We start from the raw sequence: 18,935 nt of genomic DNA on the forward strand, positions 1-18,935 counted from the left end.
TATATATATAGAGAGAGCGCATTCAGATTCTTTACGTTTACAGGTGGCCATCTTTATCAGAAAAGACACGTGTGCGCGGCAGCCACGTCGTTGCACGTGATCAGATTATAATACACACTTTAGCACGCAGGATTAATATTTTCATCACTTTATCACCCAGGTAATGTCAGAAACCCGTTAGCAGGAATATCCGCTGAGGATAGATATGAAGACGGAGAGTAACGATATAACAGTTTCAGATACCTCATCGCGGTACCTCGTCATCCCGATATATCGCCCCAGTGGTAGCGCGTGACTTCGATACGTATCGTTGACGTCCTTCTGATGGGCAGGGTGTGTGGAATAGCGTAAAGATTAGCGTGAGGTTCAGCGTGTCTATCCGGATTAGCATTGGAATACCGCTTGGAACTTGCGTGTCATTTTGGAGACAGAGATTGTGTGAGTGTGTGAGAATGTGTGTGTGTGTGTGTGTGTGTGTGTGTGTGTGTGTGTGTGTGTGAGAGAGGGTGTTAGTGAGGGTGATGGAGGTCTGACGTCTGGACACCGTTGGCTTTGCTCTTGTGTTTGTGCAGCGGTTTGCGGTTGAGGATGCGCTTGAAGGTGGCCGTGCGTCTCTCCTCGGCCTGCTCTAGATACTGCAGGTCGTTATGGGACTGACTCATCCCCGGCTCCTTCCTCTGCTGCCGGCGCCTGAAAAACAGCCGGGCGCCCTTATGGAGGAAGCTGCCTGCACAGGGAAACACCAGAGAAACATATTTAACTTACACGTTAACACTCACGAGCGGTTTAGTTTCACCCGTAAGGCCGCAATTAAAGAAGAACGCACGGCTCATTACAGAAGGTTCATTTATGCTTCACAGGAAGTGAACGGGAGTCAAGACCACAAGAGTGGAATCTAATGACAAAATTAAACTGAGTGGAAAGTTAAGCGTTAAAATAAATTAAAAAAAAACTGTGGTTTTGTGGACTATTTTTTACTTTATAGTGAAAGGATTCCCTGGCTGTAAAAAAAAAAAAAAAAAAAAAAAAAAAAATTTACACACCCCAAGCCTACCCTGAGTTTGGATTTCTGTTGACCTATAATTTGGGACATTGTTAAATAAAAGTTCTCTCCTCGGTGGTCTCCCAGGGGACGGAGATCGCGAGTACGACTGGCCGGGAGGCCAGGAAGTAAAACCAGGAGGGAGGGCCATGCACACTCTCTCTCCTGTCAATCACAGAGACACTAGCCAATAGTGGGCGTATGTGAGCTCATGTACGAGTGTGTTCATTTCAGCATTATGAAATGACGCGGCTGACGACTTCACGTGTCGACGAGGACACGTGTTAATCTTCAGTCCTTACAACCTTACGCCTCTCCATTTACGCAAAGGATTAAAGTATTGGCACCCCGTGTTTGGGTCACGTCTTAGCATTAAATCACTTTGATTTATTTAGAGTGGTATCTTACTGATCGTTCCTATCTGTAGTCACCTGATAACCTCCAGAGAAAATCTTACTTTCACAGATAGAGTGATGTGATAGGACACACACACACACACACACACACACACACACACACACACACACACACACACACAGGAATTATAAGTGAGGATGGTGAATACGGGCTCTACATGATCCGAGAGATGGAGTGTAAATAAAACACAAGTAATACAGCATCTTTAACCACAGGATGTTTTAAATAAAATTGTGGTAAATGTGGTAAAACTGAGGGATGAATGGAGAGATATGAGGGATAAAAGCAATCAGGGCCAGCCCACACCTCAGCTTTACAGTGTGATGGAGTTCAATCAGGTTACAGTGTTATAATCAACGAAAACAAGGTGGTGGACTGGGTTTGCTTTGCACTCCACTACAAAAAGTCACTACTGTTTTAGGGGAAGTCTACATGACTACATCGCTATCGACTCCTTGAGAGAGTGCACTTACTCGGGCAGCATTAAAGTCTGCTAACCACTGCTCTCCTCTTAAAGACGGCAGAGAGATGACAGGAAGAGGGAAAAGAAAGAAGGGTGTGGTCAAAGAATGAGAGAGAGAGAGAGAAATGAGAGAGTTTTCACCATCACGTTTACACAACACAAAGAGAAGTATTATTACTAAAGTGTGGAAGAAAACTTTTTTTTTTTTTTTTTTAAAGCGCAAGATGTCGCACCTTTTCCCTTTTTGGATACGGTCTCGGAGACGCTGTGGGAGAGCGAGGCCTTGTCCGATTCCTCTCCGGTCTGACTCTCCCAGTCTGCTCCGCTCGGACCCTCCAATGGATCGGTCGTGTCTGAGACGCAGTGCTCAGAGAGTGTCTCTGTTTCCTGTCTCGCGCACTCGGGCGATTCGGCCATGGAGGCGTCCATCGCAGCAGCGTAGCTGGCCATCAGAGTCATCTCCTCGTCCTGAGACAGAGGCGCCTGAGCGGGGAAACGAGACCGGTGCCGGAGTTAACCACAGAGACCGGGCCCTGACTGTAAGACTTTCACTGAGCTTTCATACTCATCATGTTTCACTTAAAAATGTTTGCACACTTTTCTGTCAGCAGATCGTTTTCATTCAATAATGCTTCGTGTGATGACATCACTTCCTGCAGCGGCCTGCTGTCGGATACGTTTTGCTTAGTTGTAAAATAAAAAAAAAAGTTACGTTCAGTACTTATCCATCAAGAGTTGCATAAATAAACAACGCAAATTTTCTATTGGTGTGTAGTCGAGGTTTTACCACCCAGACCGCCCATGACTGAGTGTCTCTTCTAAAGCAGTGGTTCTCAAACTGGGGGCCCCCTGGTGGGGCCGCAAGATGGCGCCAGGGGGGCCACATAGAAATTATAGAATATTTAAAAAAACAAAACATTTTACCTATATGTAAGTCGGGATTGCCAAACTTTGAACTATGATGTACATAAAAATGAGAAATATGAATAAATTACATAATTTATACACAGTACACTAAGACACACACCAAACAGAGACATCCATCGATATACTAACGTACTGTTAGCCACACGATGATCAAACCTACGACTATTTCAAATTGAGAAGTTTTTAGATAGAGGATGTCGTCTCTTAGCCGAGACGTTAATATAGAAGAGCCTAGAAAAAAAAGAGAATTTGCGAAACTGTGATGACTACAAAGGGGCTACAAAGGGATGCACCCTACACAAGGGTTTCCTCATGCTGAAAAAGTCCAAGAACCACTGTTCTAAAGCATCCAGTTTTCATTTTGTAACCAGGGAAGTGTTTAATAGTTGGGGGAGAGGCACTGATGTGCAGTCAGACCCAAAGCGGCATCTGCATCGACAACCACAAAAATGTATATCCGATCTAAAATGATCAGATGAGTGCCAAGTTTGGTGTTAAACAGCACACAGTAGCACCTGTAAAACAGGAAATTACCCCAGGACCACATGCACGTTTAATCCCGTCCGAATAGGGACCACTTCAACTGAAAAAAAACCCATTTTGTTACCTCCTCAGTCCAGATGCATGGTTCTGTGAATACTGTGTCTTATTTGAGGTTATATCTTATACAATACAAGTCTGGTGTATTGTACTCGCACCATGTTTAAAAGCAGTATGCGCAGAGCCACCAACATTAACAAGAAAATTCCAGCAGGCAGAAAGAAAAGAAAAAAAAAAAAAAAAACAGAATTTGACCCCAATAACGAGTGTATTTTATTGGTTTCTATAGATCGCTTTCTAAACTGTAAATATCTAGAAGTTTGTATGTGTGATGAGTCCCTCTGTCCCATAACGATTACTTTATTTTGAAGGTTTTGATTAATGGTCATATTAATGATAACTGTGTGTGTGTGTGTGTGTGTGTGTGTGTGTGTGTGTGTGTGTGTGTGTTAGACCTTTGCCACTCCAGAGATGATAATGGTGCTCTTTTTGACAGGAGATTTGAGTTTCTGCTTAGCCGACTCGTACAGCTGTCTGATGGCAGCCTCGGCCACCGGGTCGGTCCCGTTCAGCATCAGCAGCTCTGAACAGGAGAAACACAGGAACAGAGCTGTCACATACTCGTTTCACGTTTTGGTTACGACGACATTAAGGGGTGGGGACTCGTTCACAGAGAAGTTCAGATGACTGACGATGTCAGAGTCAGAGAAAACACACACACACACACACACACACACACACACACACACACACACACACACACACACACACACACACACACACCAAAAACTGAGTACAAATAAAAACTCAACAGAATTAGACTAGGTATTTCAGCTGCATTGTCCTCAGTGGAGATTTTCAACACACATCCGCATAGCCACTAGAGAGCGCTATTTCTAAACTTCTCACAGGCAGTTCATATAGTAAAATCAGAATCACAGAAAGCGTTTACAGCTGACGTACTGTACATCTGTAATGTGGGTCATATTTAAGCTCTTTATTGTGGCAACCGATTTTTTCCCCTTTAGTATCAAAGGCTTTTATTTCTGGTGTTTATGTTCAGCACAGTGAGTACTGTGTGCGTGTGTTTGTACCTGTATCTGATGAAGATAAGGCTTTGCTGACTTTAGCTCCCAGTACCGAAGGCTGTTCAGACACCCGCCTCTCCGCCAGCTTGGCTATGGATGGAGGTTTCATCGGTTCTGAACACAAGAGGTATAATACAACACGTGTTATAATATAAAATAACCCAATCCTGCCCAGCGCCTGTTTCCAACACTATTATTACTTAATGACTTGAAAGTGTGTATCTCTAAGGACACACACACGCGCGCGCACATGCACAAACGGCATCAGGATGCAGCAATGCCTTCTGGGTAAACGTTTTGCTACATCACTGTTGACCTCAAACTGGCGAAGTGGGCGTGTTTAAAACAGTCCCGTGTTTCACGTGTTTAAAGTGTGATTTGGGACGTTACCTGTCGGAAGCGGACGTCCCGGTCTGCTCCTCACCGCAGTGACGGTGGTGACGACGGTACCGCACGGCATCACGGTTCTGTCCATTTCCACTCGTTTGGTAGGCGCCGGAGTAGGGGGCTGCCAAGTGCGCACTTCACACGGCTCCAGGTAGGACAGCTAGACAAAATAAATAAACAAAGTGACGTGAGGGACTTTAAGAAATAACATCTATAAAATTAAATAAAAATCTCATTCGGATCAAACATTAGAGCCATAAACTCTCACTAAGAACATTTTTAAAAATCAAGATCGCGAAAACATCGAGACCTCCGCATTAAGCAAAAACATGTCAAACTTTTAATATATAATAAGCTTTACACAAAAATGTTGTTTGCATGTGTAAAATAAATCAATAATTAATCAGATATTTAAAAAGATTCAAGATGCACACACACACTGTATATTTAATTACAGTTAATAGTTAAAGTAGATCACTCATTCCCACCATGGAGACGGCACTGATCCCATATCCAGTATCAGACTGAGATCAGACGTAATGCCGGAGGATAAAGCTAACAAATCCGTTCCGATTCTATAATTAACGTAACGTGAAATGTCACAGAATCTCTTAAAGCGTAACGTAAACTGATAACGTCACACGTGGTAATAAGTAGCCAGCAGCTGCCTGTGTTACCATAGCAACAGCAAACAGCTTTACATTTAGAATGAAATCTTGTGTGTATGTGTGTGTGTGTGTGTGTGTTACCTCAGTTGTCAGTGATCCGATTACTTGGTGTGTGTTCATCAGTGTGAAAGTCTGCAGTCCTCTTGGGATCCTCTTCACCAGGTTAAATGGCACACACACCTGCCCGAGCACACAGCCTGCCAGGAGAGATGCAACACACACGACGCAACACACACTTAACACCGCTTCATGTTTAATCCGCTTACACAAAAGAACTGGTTTTGTTTGTTTTCTTATGTTTCTGAATGCTGTTTTTTTTTTATTACATTATATTTACTACTTCACCTTACATATTAGTAAATATGAATAATCTTACTCTCTGGAGGTTTCCCATGATCCAACAGCTGGACGTTCAGCTCCTTCGACCTGCCACTGAGTTCGCTGTACACACACAAACACACACACACACACACACACACACACACACACACACACACACACACAGTGAGTAGCCTAAAAACAGCCGTGTGATATCCTGTAAAACAAAATCTACACATCTTTACAGATTTTGTGAATTCCAATAAAACTGAGGATTCAAAAATTCCATAATTTTGTTGAGGAGGATACGATCTTCAAATCTTTAAATAAGAAGAGTCATGAAATACCGACGATGAAGTGCCCATGAAGTCAGGGCGGGACTTAACGAGTGGCTCCGCCCCTTTTACCTCACTGCCCGGGCTAAGCCGTACCGGTCACCTAGTACCATGGATTCGGATAATGTCGGGGGTGGGGCATTTCAGATAGTAGACAGCATTTGATTGGACAGAAAATCTGTCGAGAAGCTGAAGTGCAGAATGACATCATCAAAACTGTTGATACGTATTGGTGGTAGAGAGAGAGAGACTGTACATTTTTAATGCGTATATCTTCTAAATGCGAATTTTGAGATTGTTTTGAAGTGCACTAGCTTATAGATAACCTTAAGACTATTAATATTCATACTAAAAGCCATAAAACTTCCATTGTGATTTCATGGGGACTTTCAGCTTCATCATATACAGCTCCTTTAAAATGAAATAAAATCAATAATATATTATACAAGCCGAAAAGCTAAAAATATCTACAATAACAAAAAAGATCTAATCTAAAATAGCTAAGATTTAACATAAAAAATAGAAAATGACATAAAATAATAAAAAAAAACTAAAATATAAACAAAAAAGTAAAAAATACAGATAATTAAAAAAAAAAAGTTCATAAAATGAAATGTACTCACAAGATAAAGGGCTGATCCCACACCAGGTCGCTCGCGTTATTCAGCACCGAGGTGGACAACTTCTGAGGAGGATCATCTAACTGTAGAACACACTGAGGACTTACACTGCCTGTACAACAAACACACACACACACAGTTTTACAACAAATGCTACAGTGTTTAATAATCATTATTATTTTTATCTTCTCTGAAGCTACACTGATTTCTCCCATAAAAAAGGAAACAGTGAAAGGATGTTATTTATTGATGTGTGTGTGTGTGTGTGTGTGTGTGTGTGTGTGTATGTGACCTGCAGCTCCTTCCTCCTGGCTGTACGTGACCCGGATGTTCTTCACTAAGAGTTTCCACTGGTGAGCGCGAGGGGGTTTAGGGGGAGAAGAGACCTCCGAAATCCTGTTCCTCACTTCCTATGAGACGGGAAATAAAACACGCACACACACAGATAAATAACATCCTTTCACTGTTTCCTTCTCTAAACACCACTTAGAGATTTATGAGAGAACTCAGTGTAGCTTCAGAGAAGATGAAGTCTAATAATGATTAATAAACAGAAAGAAAACTTAAAACCCCAGAAATATTAAATGAAGTTTATGAATGAAGTGATTCATTAATTAAATAGTGAGTGATCATAAGAGAAAAAAAATTAAGTAAAGTTGAAAATAAATGAGGGTTTAATAAAATTAAAAACAGCAAATCTCCAAACCGTACAGTTCGCTGGAGTTTAGGATTAACCCTTTCCCACTAAAACACCAGTCTGTATAAATATAATTGAAATAAACGCAGGTTAACTGTTTAAACATCACGTGTTTCAGTTTTACAGAAGCGCAGTTAGGTGTGATTCAGATCAATCTGGCAACACTGAGCTCTGCTGTCAGATTGGACTGTTCCATTACACACAGGGCTGTCTCCTTCCTCCACAAACACCACTTTTCATTCGTGTATGTGTGTGTGTGCGCGCATGTATCAGAGAGATTACAGCGTATCTTTATGAGAAGATACCGTCTTTATGAGAAGCGTTTCAGAAACACTGATTTTTGTAAAGCACGATCCCAATACAGTTCATTTGCATATAGCGACGCCCACAAAACTCCATAAAAGGTAAAGTGCACAGAGAGCTGGGAGCACGAAAAGAGCGATCAGGGTAAAGACCGAAAAACAGAAATGGAAGGTATTTTGACTTACTTTTACGTCAATAAAGTATTTAACTATAAATAATAATAATAATAAATGAGAGTTAAATCCTCCGTCAGCCGAGGCTACGTCCATATCAAAACGGATAAATCTGAAAACGCGATGGCGTGTTTTTAGACATGTGATGCAGTCATGTGACCCGTACAACTCAAAACAAACAAGATGGCAGACGATGTTGTGCTGCAGTTGTTGTGCCTGATATCCAGTTTGACAGTCACTTCGTACAACCTTCAGATCGCATTTTTAAATAAATGCCTGACCGAAATGACGCAGGCCGAAGCTTCTTACGCTGTTACGCGTGCGCAGTATAAGGATGTGAGAGTTTTCAGACCTTCCAGTGTGGACCAGCGATATTTGTGAATAAATCCACTCGTGATAAACTCATTAGGTGACCTTTGACCTCATTATATCAGTAAGAGATGATGAAGATGTACCTTCAGCTCTGTAGGCTGCGCAGTCCGGCTGCTCAGAGTCACCGAAGCTTGTGTTTCACACAGAACCTGCTGCAGCGTGCTCTTCACTGCAGCTTCACTCACACACACCGACGGTCCCTACACACACACACACACACACGCACACAATCTCAAATATTACCCAAAAGCAAAAAAACATGAATAGACCTGTCTTTACAAGGGCATCAGGCAAACACACACTCACATATGTGTGTGTAACTGGCAAGCATATGTGTGCATGTGTGTGTACCTGTGTGTAACTGGGTGTGAGTTGCAGGTGTGTCAGGTCCAGCTGTTCCAGTCCCCATGTAATCTGAACTTCTCCATCCACCTCTGTCATCTGCAGGGCCAGCTGGGTAAACACACACACACACACACACGCACAACATTATAAATTGCTGTGTTCTCTGGGTTTTGTTAAGAGGCTGAAAGTGTGTGTGTGTGTCATCAGAGAGAGAGAGAGAGAGAGAGAGAAAGAGAGAGAGAGAGAGTCACTATAGAAACCCGTGTAATAAACACGAGAGTTAGTGCCCCTCAGCCCTGAGTGTGTTTAGGAGAAATAATCAGAAACACACACTCAGCACTACATCAGCACACAGAATCAGAAAAACATCAATCACTCAGTTCCATCTCAACAGACCAGAGCCAGAACCTCTGTGAGTCACCTCAACACCTCTAACCACTACCACTAGCTCCCTCATGAGCAGAACACAGCTGCACATGAATCCAGATGTTTAGGACTGGACACTGTCTTATTGTTATTTCTGAAAATATGATGAAGATGATGAGCATAGTTTTATTATAGCTGTGATTTGGGACACACCCACTGTGAAGTATTTGTTATGTTGTTTGTTTGGTTTGGGACACGCCCACTGAAGTATTTGCTATGTTGTTTGTTTGGTTTGGAACACACCCACTGTGAAGTATCTGTTATGCTGTTTGTTTGGTTTGGGACCCGCCCACTGTGAAGTATTTGCTTTGTTGTTTGTTTGGTTTGGGACACACCCACTGTGAAGTGTTTGTGATGGTATTAAAATAATAAACAAAGCAGGCAGTGAACCAAACACACTACTGAACAGCACTCTGTGTTCTTACATCAGTGCACTACAGAGTGATTCTAGGGAGTAGGTGGTAGGGATTAGGGAATAGAGACTAGGAAGTATGTGAAATATGTGAAGTGACTGCAGTAACAGAAAATTAACGAGGCAGAAAAGAGAACGCAGAGAGAGAAAGAGAGAGACAGAGAGACAGACAGAGATGGAGAGAGATGGAGAGAGATGGAGAGAGATGGAGAGAGAGAGACAGAGGCACAGAGACAAAGAGACACAGGGAGAGACACAGAGAGACACAGAGTGAGAGACGCACAAAGACAGAGACAGACAGAGAGAGAGAGACACACACACACACACACACACACACACACACACACACACACAGACAGACAGACAGACAGACGCACAGAGACAGAGAGAGACACAGAAAGAGACAGAGAGAGGCACAGAAAGAGACAGAGAGAGGCACAGAAAGAGACAGAGAGAGACACACAGAGACAGAGAGAGAGAGAGACAGAAAGAGACAGAGAGAGAGGCACAGAAAGAGACAGAGAGAGACACACAGAGACGGAGAGAGAGAGACAGAAAGAGACAGAGAGAGAGACACAGAGACAGAGACACAGAGAGAGAGACAGAAAGAGGCACAGAAAGAGAGAGAGAGAGAGGCACAGAAAGAGACAGAGAGAGACACAGAGACAGAGAGAGAGACACAGAGACAGAGAGGGGTAGAGAGAGAGACAGAGAGAGACACAGAGACAGAGAGGGGGCGGCTGGGTTTTATATGAAGGTCAGTCTCAGTTTTAATGAATGAATTTATCTGGAATGATAACTGTTTAAATGGTAATTAAAGTGTGTGTGTGTTTGTACCTGCAGCTGTAGCGGTGAGATTTTTACGCTGTATCTCAGAGGAGGGTGTGTAGAGCCCGAGTTCAGACAAGCGCTGAGAGAAAACTGCAGTTTGTCTCCGATCACCTCACACTGCACATCCTAACACACACACACACACACACACACACACACACACACACACACACAGAGATCACACAGTTGGTATGGAGGAATTCTGCAGAACTACAAATAACCGGTGTTATGTTCAGATTAGCGAGAAATGAGTCGCTGATGCAGCTCTAACCTTATCTCTTGTGGGCGTGGCCTTCACAGCCTGTACAGCTGTGGAATACCGTACTTGTACCACCGTGCTGTTTTGATGTTTATTAAAACAAAGACTGAATGTTGTACTGAAGGCAGGAGGAGGGAAAGTGTGTGTGTGTGTGTGTGTGTGATCTGTCTGAATGGAGATTAAACCCTGAGAGGAACTGAAGCATGCGGGTCGGAGGGGAAAAAGAATTTGCTGGAAACAAACATTGGTGTTTATCGCTCTATTGCATCACGGCGTAAAGCTGGAGGAAGAAACTCGCTCTGAATGTCGATTCAAACGGAATGGCAGCTCCGGGTCCAGGACTTACACAGGAATTGACACGGTCACCCATCAGCTCGTCACTTCTCAGTGTGAACGCTGAGGCCAGTCTAAACAATGTTCTCGCAGTTTCCTCTTCACACTTTCTCTCTCAACGCTGTGGTGTGGCGTAATAGTCCGTTTTTTTTATTTCTCACACATACAAATAACCTGGAAAATATGTAAACCATGTAATAAATAAATAAATAAAATAGATAATGGTTTAAGCCGTGACCTCGGCACAAACGCATCAAATGGGAGAAAAAATCCGTCTGGAAAACCGACTTCCCATTCGCTTTGTTTTGTGTTTACATGGGCTTCCGGGACTATAACTGTGTGTAAATCCTGGGGGAGGAGCTTTGTTAACACGGGTGAGGATGGGGCGGGGTTAATGAGTAAAAACAACACCACCTACATAACTGTTAGAGGCCTAATCTTTACCTGATGCACCTTTAATGTTCAGCGCTTCACTACTAAAGGTTCCAGTTCTCAAAGAGTTTGAGCACTTGCGTAAGAAGAACTAATGGTACTACTACTGCACCAGTTTCCCCTGCCCCTTACACACAGTGGAGCATTTTGGATATAAACATAAGTGTGTCCTCGTGCATCAGTTTGATTTCCAGTGTTTAAAATGCCCTCCTGCCTTAGAGGACTTGGAGGTTACACACTTTCTTCCTCAGTCACGTGACGATTTCACCTCCGTCTGATGGTGACTGAGGTCATGTTGGGAATAAAAGGTAACGCTGACAGAAAGTAAACTGAAGAAAGTCATTATCGGTGACTCTGGGTGTTTGCTAATGCTAGCGTGCGTATGACATCATGTGCCGTCGTGGCTGATACTTCCGGTTAGTAAAAAAAATAAAATAAAAAAAAATGCTAGTGTTATATTTGAGATGATATTACCTTTCTAAATTCCACACACTAGACAGTAGTGCTTAGTGCAAGTGCATAGTATTTTATTTGGGACACAACTTTAGTATTTACTCTCCGAAGCGTGTTTTTGGAACAGAAGTAACATAATGAGTAAATCTCTCCCGTGCCGCACACAGACCAACTGATCCATAATGAGATTCGGTGGCAACGATTTACATAATCGATTATTATCGATTAGTTGTTGCAGCTCTAATATTATATGATAATAATAATAATAATAATTATTATTATTATATTACATAATGATATAAAATTTCCTTTCCTCAATCACCCCCCCCCGCCAAAGTAAAAAACTGCCACTGTCACAGCCCTAGTGCTTATAAAGGGATGATCACTGAAAGAGAACAGAGTTCTGCTGGTTCTCAGGCAGTAAGACAGCATGATGTGTTGTGATGTGATGGAACCCCGACACTGACTGTATAAAATACACCAAACAGACTGCACACCTTCCGTCCAGGTGATCTTTTAAAGCTGGAGACGCGATGGACGCGGAGTTCTGACGACTGAACACCGTCCTCCTCAAACACCAGCTGGATCGCTCCCTAATGACACACACACACACAGTTATAACCTGTTTATTACACAGCCTCCTGATCCATCAGCAGACACAGTAAAATCCAGGGTCAGTGTTCACTCAGGATGTTTATTATTCTGTTCACTAACACTCCATGTGTTAATTCCCTCCTGAAAAAGTTTATTCAGCGCTGTAGTGTAGGTTTAACTTTTTCCAGAACTTTCCCTGTTCGGTATTGTTGAGCGTTTTACGACACCGAGTCCAATCAAAACCTTAAAAGTGCGACAATATATTTTTTTTCTAGAGGAACCTGGACCCTCGTTAAACACTGAACAGTGTAGAGATGATGTAGTAAACATGATACACTTCTGTCACACCTATCTGCAATAAACAACACACACACAAAAACAAAACAAGGCGTTCACCTGACTCGCCCTCGGAAAAATCATTAAATGCATCAACTCTAGGAAAACTCTAACGGAAAATCGGAAAACTGGAACGTCAGTACTTTTCCCGAAATGTTTTTCCCTGAAGACTTGAACAGGAACACTCGAGCCCTGCTGCAAATGTGCTGAATGTCTTTCATTCAGTACAAAAGTGTGTTTATTTATTAAACACTGCATGGTCAGGTCTTGACATGACTCTACACAGGAAAAATCCCCAATACTAAATCATACAGTCGAGTGCAAAAGATTGCACACCCCCCAGAACAAAACAGAGATGGTAAACAAATCTCTCAACACTCAACATTTACAGCGTTAGATTTCACGTGTTTGTTAATTATCACAAAAATGGTTAAATAGTGTCTTTATATATAAACAGAAAAGAAAAAAGTAAATGCATCCATCATACTGAATATGATGCGAATATTCTGTCCTAACTTGTACGTCTACTTTCTAAGCGTTATAACCAGATCTATCCTTTTCTCCTTTCATATCCTCTGATCATGTTCAGGATCTGTGCAAACTACTACTTTTATAAAAGTATAGATAATTACAAAATAGACGTGCACTGATTTATTTTCTCCATTTAAAAAACAAAACACACAAGGGGGTACAAACTTTTGCACGCGGATGGATTTCAAACTGGCTGAGGTTTTTACTGTGTGCAGTCACGTGAGGACCTGACCGTGTCTAATAAACACCAGAGCAAACACCACTGTTTTATTATTATTATTATTATTATTATTATTATTATTATTTCTATGTACACAACTATGAACACAAATCGGTTTAAAGACTTAAAAGTTAAACTTTAATTCACTTTATATCGGGTTTATTATTTTTATAAACCTAGAATGCAGCATGGCTTAAACACTCGGGTAAATCCAGATGATAACTTTTTGACATGTATGACACCATGCGCGCTCACACACACCTGTGCACTGCTGTTGAGGGCTCGGATCCAGGCTCTCCTCCACTCCGTCCTCCAGCTCTTCAGCTCCAGCACCCAGCTCAGCAGCCGGTCCGCCTCCTCACACTCCTCCCCCCCGGCCCATGTCCGGCTCCGGAAAACACCGAAATATTGCACTAAATAGATGATTAAAGTCACCACCGAGGCGAGGAACAGCGTCACCAGACACAGCCACTGCAGCGACTCCGACACACCGCCGCTCGCGAACACCATGGCGGCTCAAACTAGTCCCTCAGCTAGCACTAGTCCGCTAACTCCGCGCTAACATGCTAATAACATTCGAACTCGAACTGTCAGCACTCTCCGCTTTTATCTGAGCTCATTAACACTAACACCGCACTGTGCTTTCCGGCGCTCATCTCGTCTGCGCTTTCCTTCTTTTCTCTCTTTCTTTTCTTGCTAGCCTGCTAGCTAACACATCTGTTCAAAAAGTTACCACATCATTTCCTATACACACAGCGGTGGGTGGAATGCCCCTCCCTCCTCCCACCCAGCCGGTTTCCAGCAAACCACGCCTTCCTGTATTTGGATTGGCTGCGAGTTCGACTCTCGAGAAATGATCTGATTGGGTAGTGACACCTGCGTCAAACGCGCTGCCATTTTGGATAGGGCAACCTTCCTGCTCGCGGCCATTGAACCGAGTTCAATAGCAGAAAGTATGCTTCATTTTTTACGCGTACGTTAGGAACAGCGTACAGTAAAAACAGTGATGACGCAAATTTCGTCATCAGTGGCGTACGCGCGCCGCCCAATGTTTCTATCCGCACAGAAATCTTTTGCATTTAGTTCTTCCACAAGGTGGCAACAATAATCCAGGGCCGTTGATTCTCAAGGTAGTCGAATAAAAAAATGTAATAAACTGAAGAGACAGAAACAAGTGCAGGTTAATAAGTACCCGCATTTGTAAAATTCTTGCCTTAAAGAGTATAAGGATTTGTATATGGGTGTTAATCGTGTCGAGAGATTGCCCAAGCATTGCTCTCCGTGTTGCTGTGATGCTTCTTCGTTGTCGGCCTTCACGTCAAAAGACCTGCTATACTGCTCTGTACTGACTCTTGTAGGCCAGGAGGGGTAGTGCAAGTTGTCATAATGCGCATGCGTCGACCGCCTGTGTATGCGTTCATGTCAAATGTCATATTTTTGTCTTACGACTGTGCGCACACGCTAGCATACGCTTAAAAAAAAAAAATAAAAAAAAAACCGAAAAGATAAATAATTTTTATTTAATGTATAAATCGCCACATTATTACTAGCATTGATTCTAAAAGACGTCATTCAAAAAGAAAAAAACAAACAAACAGAAAAAATCCGATAAAGTACTAGCAAGTGTAATAAACTAGCGCGACTCCTTGCAGGGCGGGGCCTGTCGAAATAAACTAAAAACTAAACTAAAATGCAAGATTAATAAGATTAATATCTTAACACATACATTAATTATGTCCATATATATATATATATATATATATATATATATATATATATATATATATATATATATATTTTGATAGATAACAAAAATATGTTTTGACAACAACTATTACATCGTCAACCGTCCGGGATCGCGAGCCTCTACTTCCGTTTTTTCCAGCGCGACCATTAAACTTACTAACCTGTTAGCCAGGTAGGTTAGGACGCTAAAATAATAACCACATATCTGGATATTTCTCTGTGGAATAATTACATTACCATATCATTAATCTATCGTGTAAACATATTTTTAACGAAAAAGAGAGAAAAAGCAGGAAACCATTTTGACTGATAGCTAGTGGGTTGTTTGTGAACAAGCTAGTCATGCTAACGTTAGCTAGGTGGCTAATTCTGCCGTCCTAGTCAGAGCCCCAGACAGCAAATCGCGCACCACGAGCAGCTGATGATAACCGGATTTACTCTGTTTTTATTACATGAATGATGTTTATGGTATTAAAATGTCAAAAAGATACGAAAGTAATGTAGCAATGCAGCTAAATGGAGCAAATGAGTGTAAATTGTACTTAATTTACAAACAAATATGTGTTGTTTTTGTAGTTCACGCTGGGTGATATGACAAATAGTACCGTTTCACGATACTTCCAAGTCATGTTTTACTATAAATATATAAGACTATACAAAAATGCTGAAAAGGATGTTGGAGAATTAAAAAAAACCCTGTACAATTTAAAAAATTGTAGTTTTTGTAATTAATATAAAAATACAGACAATACCTGCGCTATCTTGAAAGGTGAAAAGTGTATTTTGATATTTTAATAATTTATCATCATTTAATATCAGTATTATATAAAGCTATTGCCCAGTGCTGATGTGTAATTTAAATACAGTGGTGATAGAAGGGTGTGTGAGTAAATAACAGTGAAGAGGAGAGTGTGGTGAAGGTAACTGGTGATTAAATATCCCGGTCAGGGCTGTGTGGAGGTGCTGAGATGTCGGGCGTGCCCATTGTGCCCTGTCCCGTACGCTTGGGCTCCGTCAAAACCGGAGGTGTGGCGGCTCGGCTGCACCAGTTCACCCGGGAGAGAAACCTGCAAAAAGCAGAGAAGCTCCTCAAGCAAGGTAAAACCCAGAGAGGTTCACAGAGCGTTAGCGTTAATATATTCGTAATTAATTGTTGAAGTGTGTGTGTGTATGCGGTCAATGCGCTGTGGATTCTATATTTTCTCCGTTCAGGTGTGGACGTGGACTGTGTGAATCACCTGGGCCAGACGTCTCTTTTCTGCGCGTCTCTGCTGGGGTTCGGCGCCGTGGCCGAGCTGCTTCTTCAGTACGGAGCCGATCCCAATCGGTACGATCACACGGAACGCGCTTTTCTGTCTTCGAGTACTGAATATATAACCCAACATGGATATATTGTTAAACTCTGTACGTAGTAGCGAACACCAGAGACAGTAGATCATGTTCTGCTCAGTAGAGCGAGTCGTGTTTTCTCCTTTTTAGCCGCTGTGATGACAGGAGCACTCCGGTCCACGCCGCCGTGTTCTCCTGTAACACGGGGCTGCTCAGCGCTCTGCTGGAGGCAGGGGGAGATCTGCGACTTCACGACGATCAGGGCAGGACGCCGAGAGATTGGGCCGAGATTGGAGCTCAGGAGCATAGTGCTAGGGTGCGTAACATGACCGCCACACACTTACTTACACCTCGAGAGCACATTCACACATGGGATGTGGGACAGGGCGGTACTATGCTGGTACCAGATGGATTATGTGGATCACCAACATCTGCAGAAGGAGGCGTCTGTCAATCACATCACCTGTCAGTTCAAGATGCTCTGCCTCTTAAGGCGTTCTAGTCTAGGCTAGCTTGTGTGCCTGTGTTTTGGGAGCGTGGCTTTGGAAGGAACAGTGAAGCACAGGTTTTGATTAGAAGATTAATTTTAATAATGCTATAGTATATATTTTTTGGATGATTTAGATGGTCAGTTTCATTAAGAGATGCATGTCTGTCATGAGGAGTCTGTCTGAGTCGCAGTCACCCAGAGAGAGACGCGTCACTCCCACTTCCTCCAAGAGCCTCCTGCGCTCACCGTCTGTCCTGGACTTCCTCAGACCGTGAGTCACATGTACATTAACCATGCTTCCGTCATCAGTTATTAACATAAAGTCTAGTGACTGTAACTCAGAGATTCAGTTCTTATATGTGGTATAATGTGACGACATGTAGCTGTGAGTTCGTGTTGGTTTTTAGGGTCTCTGACGTGGTGTTTAACAAGAAAGTAACCACAAAGTCGCCCATATCTGACACGGTCCAGTGTTTCGGCTTTGGAAAGGCGAGTATCCACGTGACGGCGTAAAAATAAAATCAATACAAGTAAAGCTAAGCACAGAGCAAAGATTAAGTCAGTAATTATGCTCCCGATTTTAATTATGCTCCTGTAAGAGCGCACAGTGGTCAGAAAGATTCGAATTTATAAAAAGAAGAGTTGAGGAAGAAGTTCCTCAAACCGTCCTTTAATCCACCAGACAGAAAAGAGATTTTTTGAAGGAAGTTAAAGAAAATTTTAAAGATAATTTTTCAGCATTCATTAATCTAAGGGTCAGTACATTAATCTTGAGCCAGCATTTTAAAAAAGCTGAGTGGAACTTCTGTAAACGGATGTGCAACAAGGAGAACATCACCCATCACTTTGACTTCTAGACACTAAAAGCTCCTTGTACCTGATTAATAAATGATGTTCAGCTTTTAACGTAATAGCATCCATAACATTAGAACAGTCGTAAATGTACACCGCTATGTTTTCTGATCTAGTATCACTAAAAGGTTTTGTTTTTTTCACAGTTGTGCGTGAAGAAGTCCGGGATGTCTGTCGGCGTTCTCGCCTCCGTGCCGTTAATACCAGACTCCGAGTTATCGCAGGCCGAAGACGAGGCTCTGCACTCGTTCCCGTGTGGATCCTTCAGCAAAATGACCAAGTACAACCACTTCCTGTTCATTCATGATTCATTTCCTTCATCTGAAAGGCAGAAGTATAAAGAAGTACGAAGAGAGTAAACGAATAATGCACCTGGAATAGAGCAATAAATAAGGAATGCAGCTAAGGCATTACAGGTGCATCTCAAAAAATTTGAATATTGTGTACTATAAATTCTTTATTCTAATATTTTGAGATACTGGATTTTTGATTTCCGTGAGCTATAAGCCGAAATCATCAAGATTAAAACAAAAAAAAAGGCTTGAAATATTTCACTTTGTGTAATGAATCTAGAATACATGAAAGCTCTACTTTTTGAATTATTACAGAGGGAAAATGAACTTTTCCACAATATTCATTTTTTTTGAGATGTGCCTGTAGAACGAAATACTTTGAAACGTGTTCAGAGTGTTGAGAGCGAAGGTGCTTGAACGCGTCAACACGTGTGCTTTAAAAGACTGACGTGGTTCCCGTCCTTCGTCCTCAGCTACAGTTGGAGAGGAAGCCGTGTTACGGTGAAGGAGCTGCAGATCGACAGCACGCACCGACACGCCGCGCAACACGGCTACCTCGACCTGCTTGTCACCGAGCTCGACTTCTGCTGGTAAATACTCACAGGAACACATCAGACACCTCGTACTGCTCCTGCCGCATCCTGCTGCATTATGGGTAATGACTCACCGACTTCTTTTCCTGGCAAAAGTGATGATGGTTCAA

General features: G+C 42.4%; 2 protein-coding genes across 10 annotated transcripts in view; one reads left to right on the forward strand and one right to left on the reverse strand.

Moving 5' to 3' along the window:
* On the reverse strand, nt 1-15,253 carry LOC128620042 (C2 domain-containing protein 2). Of its 3 annotated transcripts, XM_053644671.1 has the most exons (15): nt 13,784-15,253; nt 12,339-12,434; nt 10,371-10,490; nt 8,702-8,803; nt 8,434-8,550; nt 7,098-7,215; nt 6,809-6,917; nt 5,909-5,973; nt 5,614-5,729; nt 4,868-5,024; nt 4,484-4,591; nt 3,845-3,972; nt 2,156-2,405; nt 1,933-1,969; nt 591-727 (listed from the first exon to the last, which is right to left on the reverse strand). In XM_053644671.1, the coding sequence occupies exons 1-14, from the start codon at nt 14,030-14,032 to the stop codon at nt 1,953-1,955; spliced, it is 1,752 nt and encodes a 583-aa protein (XP_053500646.1). In that variant the 5' UTR covers nt 14,033-15,253; the 3' UTR covers nt 591-727; nt 1,933-1,952. The 3 variants fall into 3 exon arrangements, with proteins under 3 accessions (XP_053500645.1, XP_053500646.1, XP_053500648.1); XM_053644670.1 differs by lacking the exon at nt 1,933-1,969 and having other exon boundaries at nt 1-727; XM_053644673.1 differs by lacking the exons at nt 591-727; nt 1,933-1,969 and adding an exon at nt 2,520-2,605 and having other exon boundaries at nt 2,242-2,405.
* The window catches only part of LOC128620040 (inactive serine/threonine-protein kinase TEX14-like), a 16,692-nt gene continuing 12,362 nt past the window's right edge, over nt 14,606-18,935 (forward strand). For 6 of the 7 annotated variants that reach the window (XM_053644660.1, XM_053644665.1, XM_053644667.1 and 3 more), the window contains exons 1-8: nt 14,606-14,652; nt 16,217-16,366; nt 16,481-16,595; nt 16,748-16,913; nt 17,222-17,358; nt 17,495-17,576; nt 18,086-18,219; nt 18,706-18,822. In XM_053644660.1, the coding sequence (XP_053500635.1) occupies nt 16,237-16,366; nt 16,481-16,595; nt 16,748-16,913; nt 17,222-17,358; nt 17,495-17,576; nt 18,086-18,219; nt 18,706-18,822 (881 nt within the window). In that variant the 5' untranslated portion in view covers nt 14,606-14,652; nt 16,217-16,236. Of the gene's footprint in view, nt 14,653-15,310; nt 15,441-16,216; nt 16,367-16,480; nt 16,596-16,747; nt 16,914-17,221; nt 17,359-17,494; nt 17,577-18,085; nt 18,220-18,705; nt 18,823-18,935 lie in introns of those variants that run through there. The other variant, XM_053644661.1, reaches the window with a different exon arrangement.

This window comes from Ictalurus furcatus, chromosome 16 (assembly GCF_023375685.1).
Source record: "Ictalurus furcatus strain D&B chromosome 16, Billie_1.0, whole genome shotgun sequence".
Classification (NCBI taxonomy): domain Eukaryota; kingdom Metazoa; phylum Chordata; class Actinopteri; order Siluriformes; family Ictaluridae; genus Ictalurus; species Ictalurus furcatus.

Excerpts from the sequence above, each read along its gene's own strand:
- LOC128620042 (XM_053644670.1), bottom strand. The coding sequence starts at position 14,032 with ATGGTGTTCGCGAGCGGCGGTGTGTCGGAGTCGCTGCAGTGGCTGTGT. Across the intron at positions 12,435-13,783 it reads CCCTCAACAGCAGTGCACAG|GGAGCGATCCAGCTGGTGTT; the intron begins GTGTGTGTGAGC and ends GTGTGTCATTAG. Across the intron at positions 5,730-5,908 it reads TCATGGGAAACCTCCAGAGA|GCTGTGTGCTCGGGCAGGTG; the intron begins GTAAGATTATTC and ends CTCTCCTGGCAG.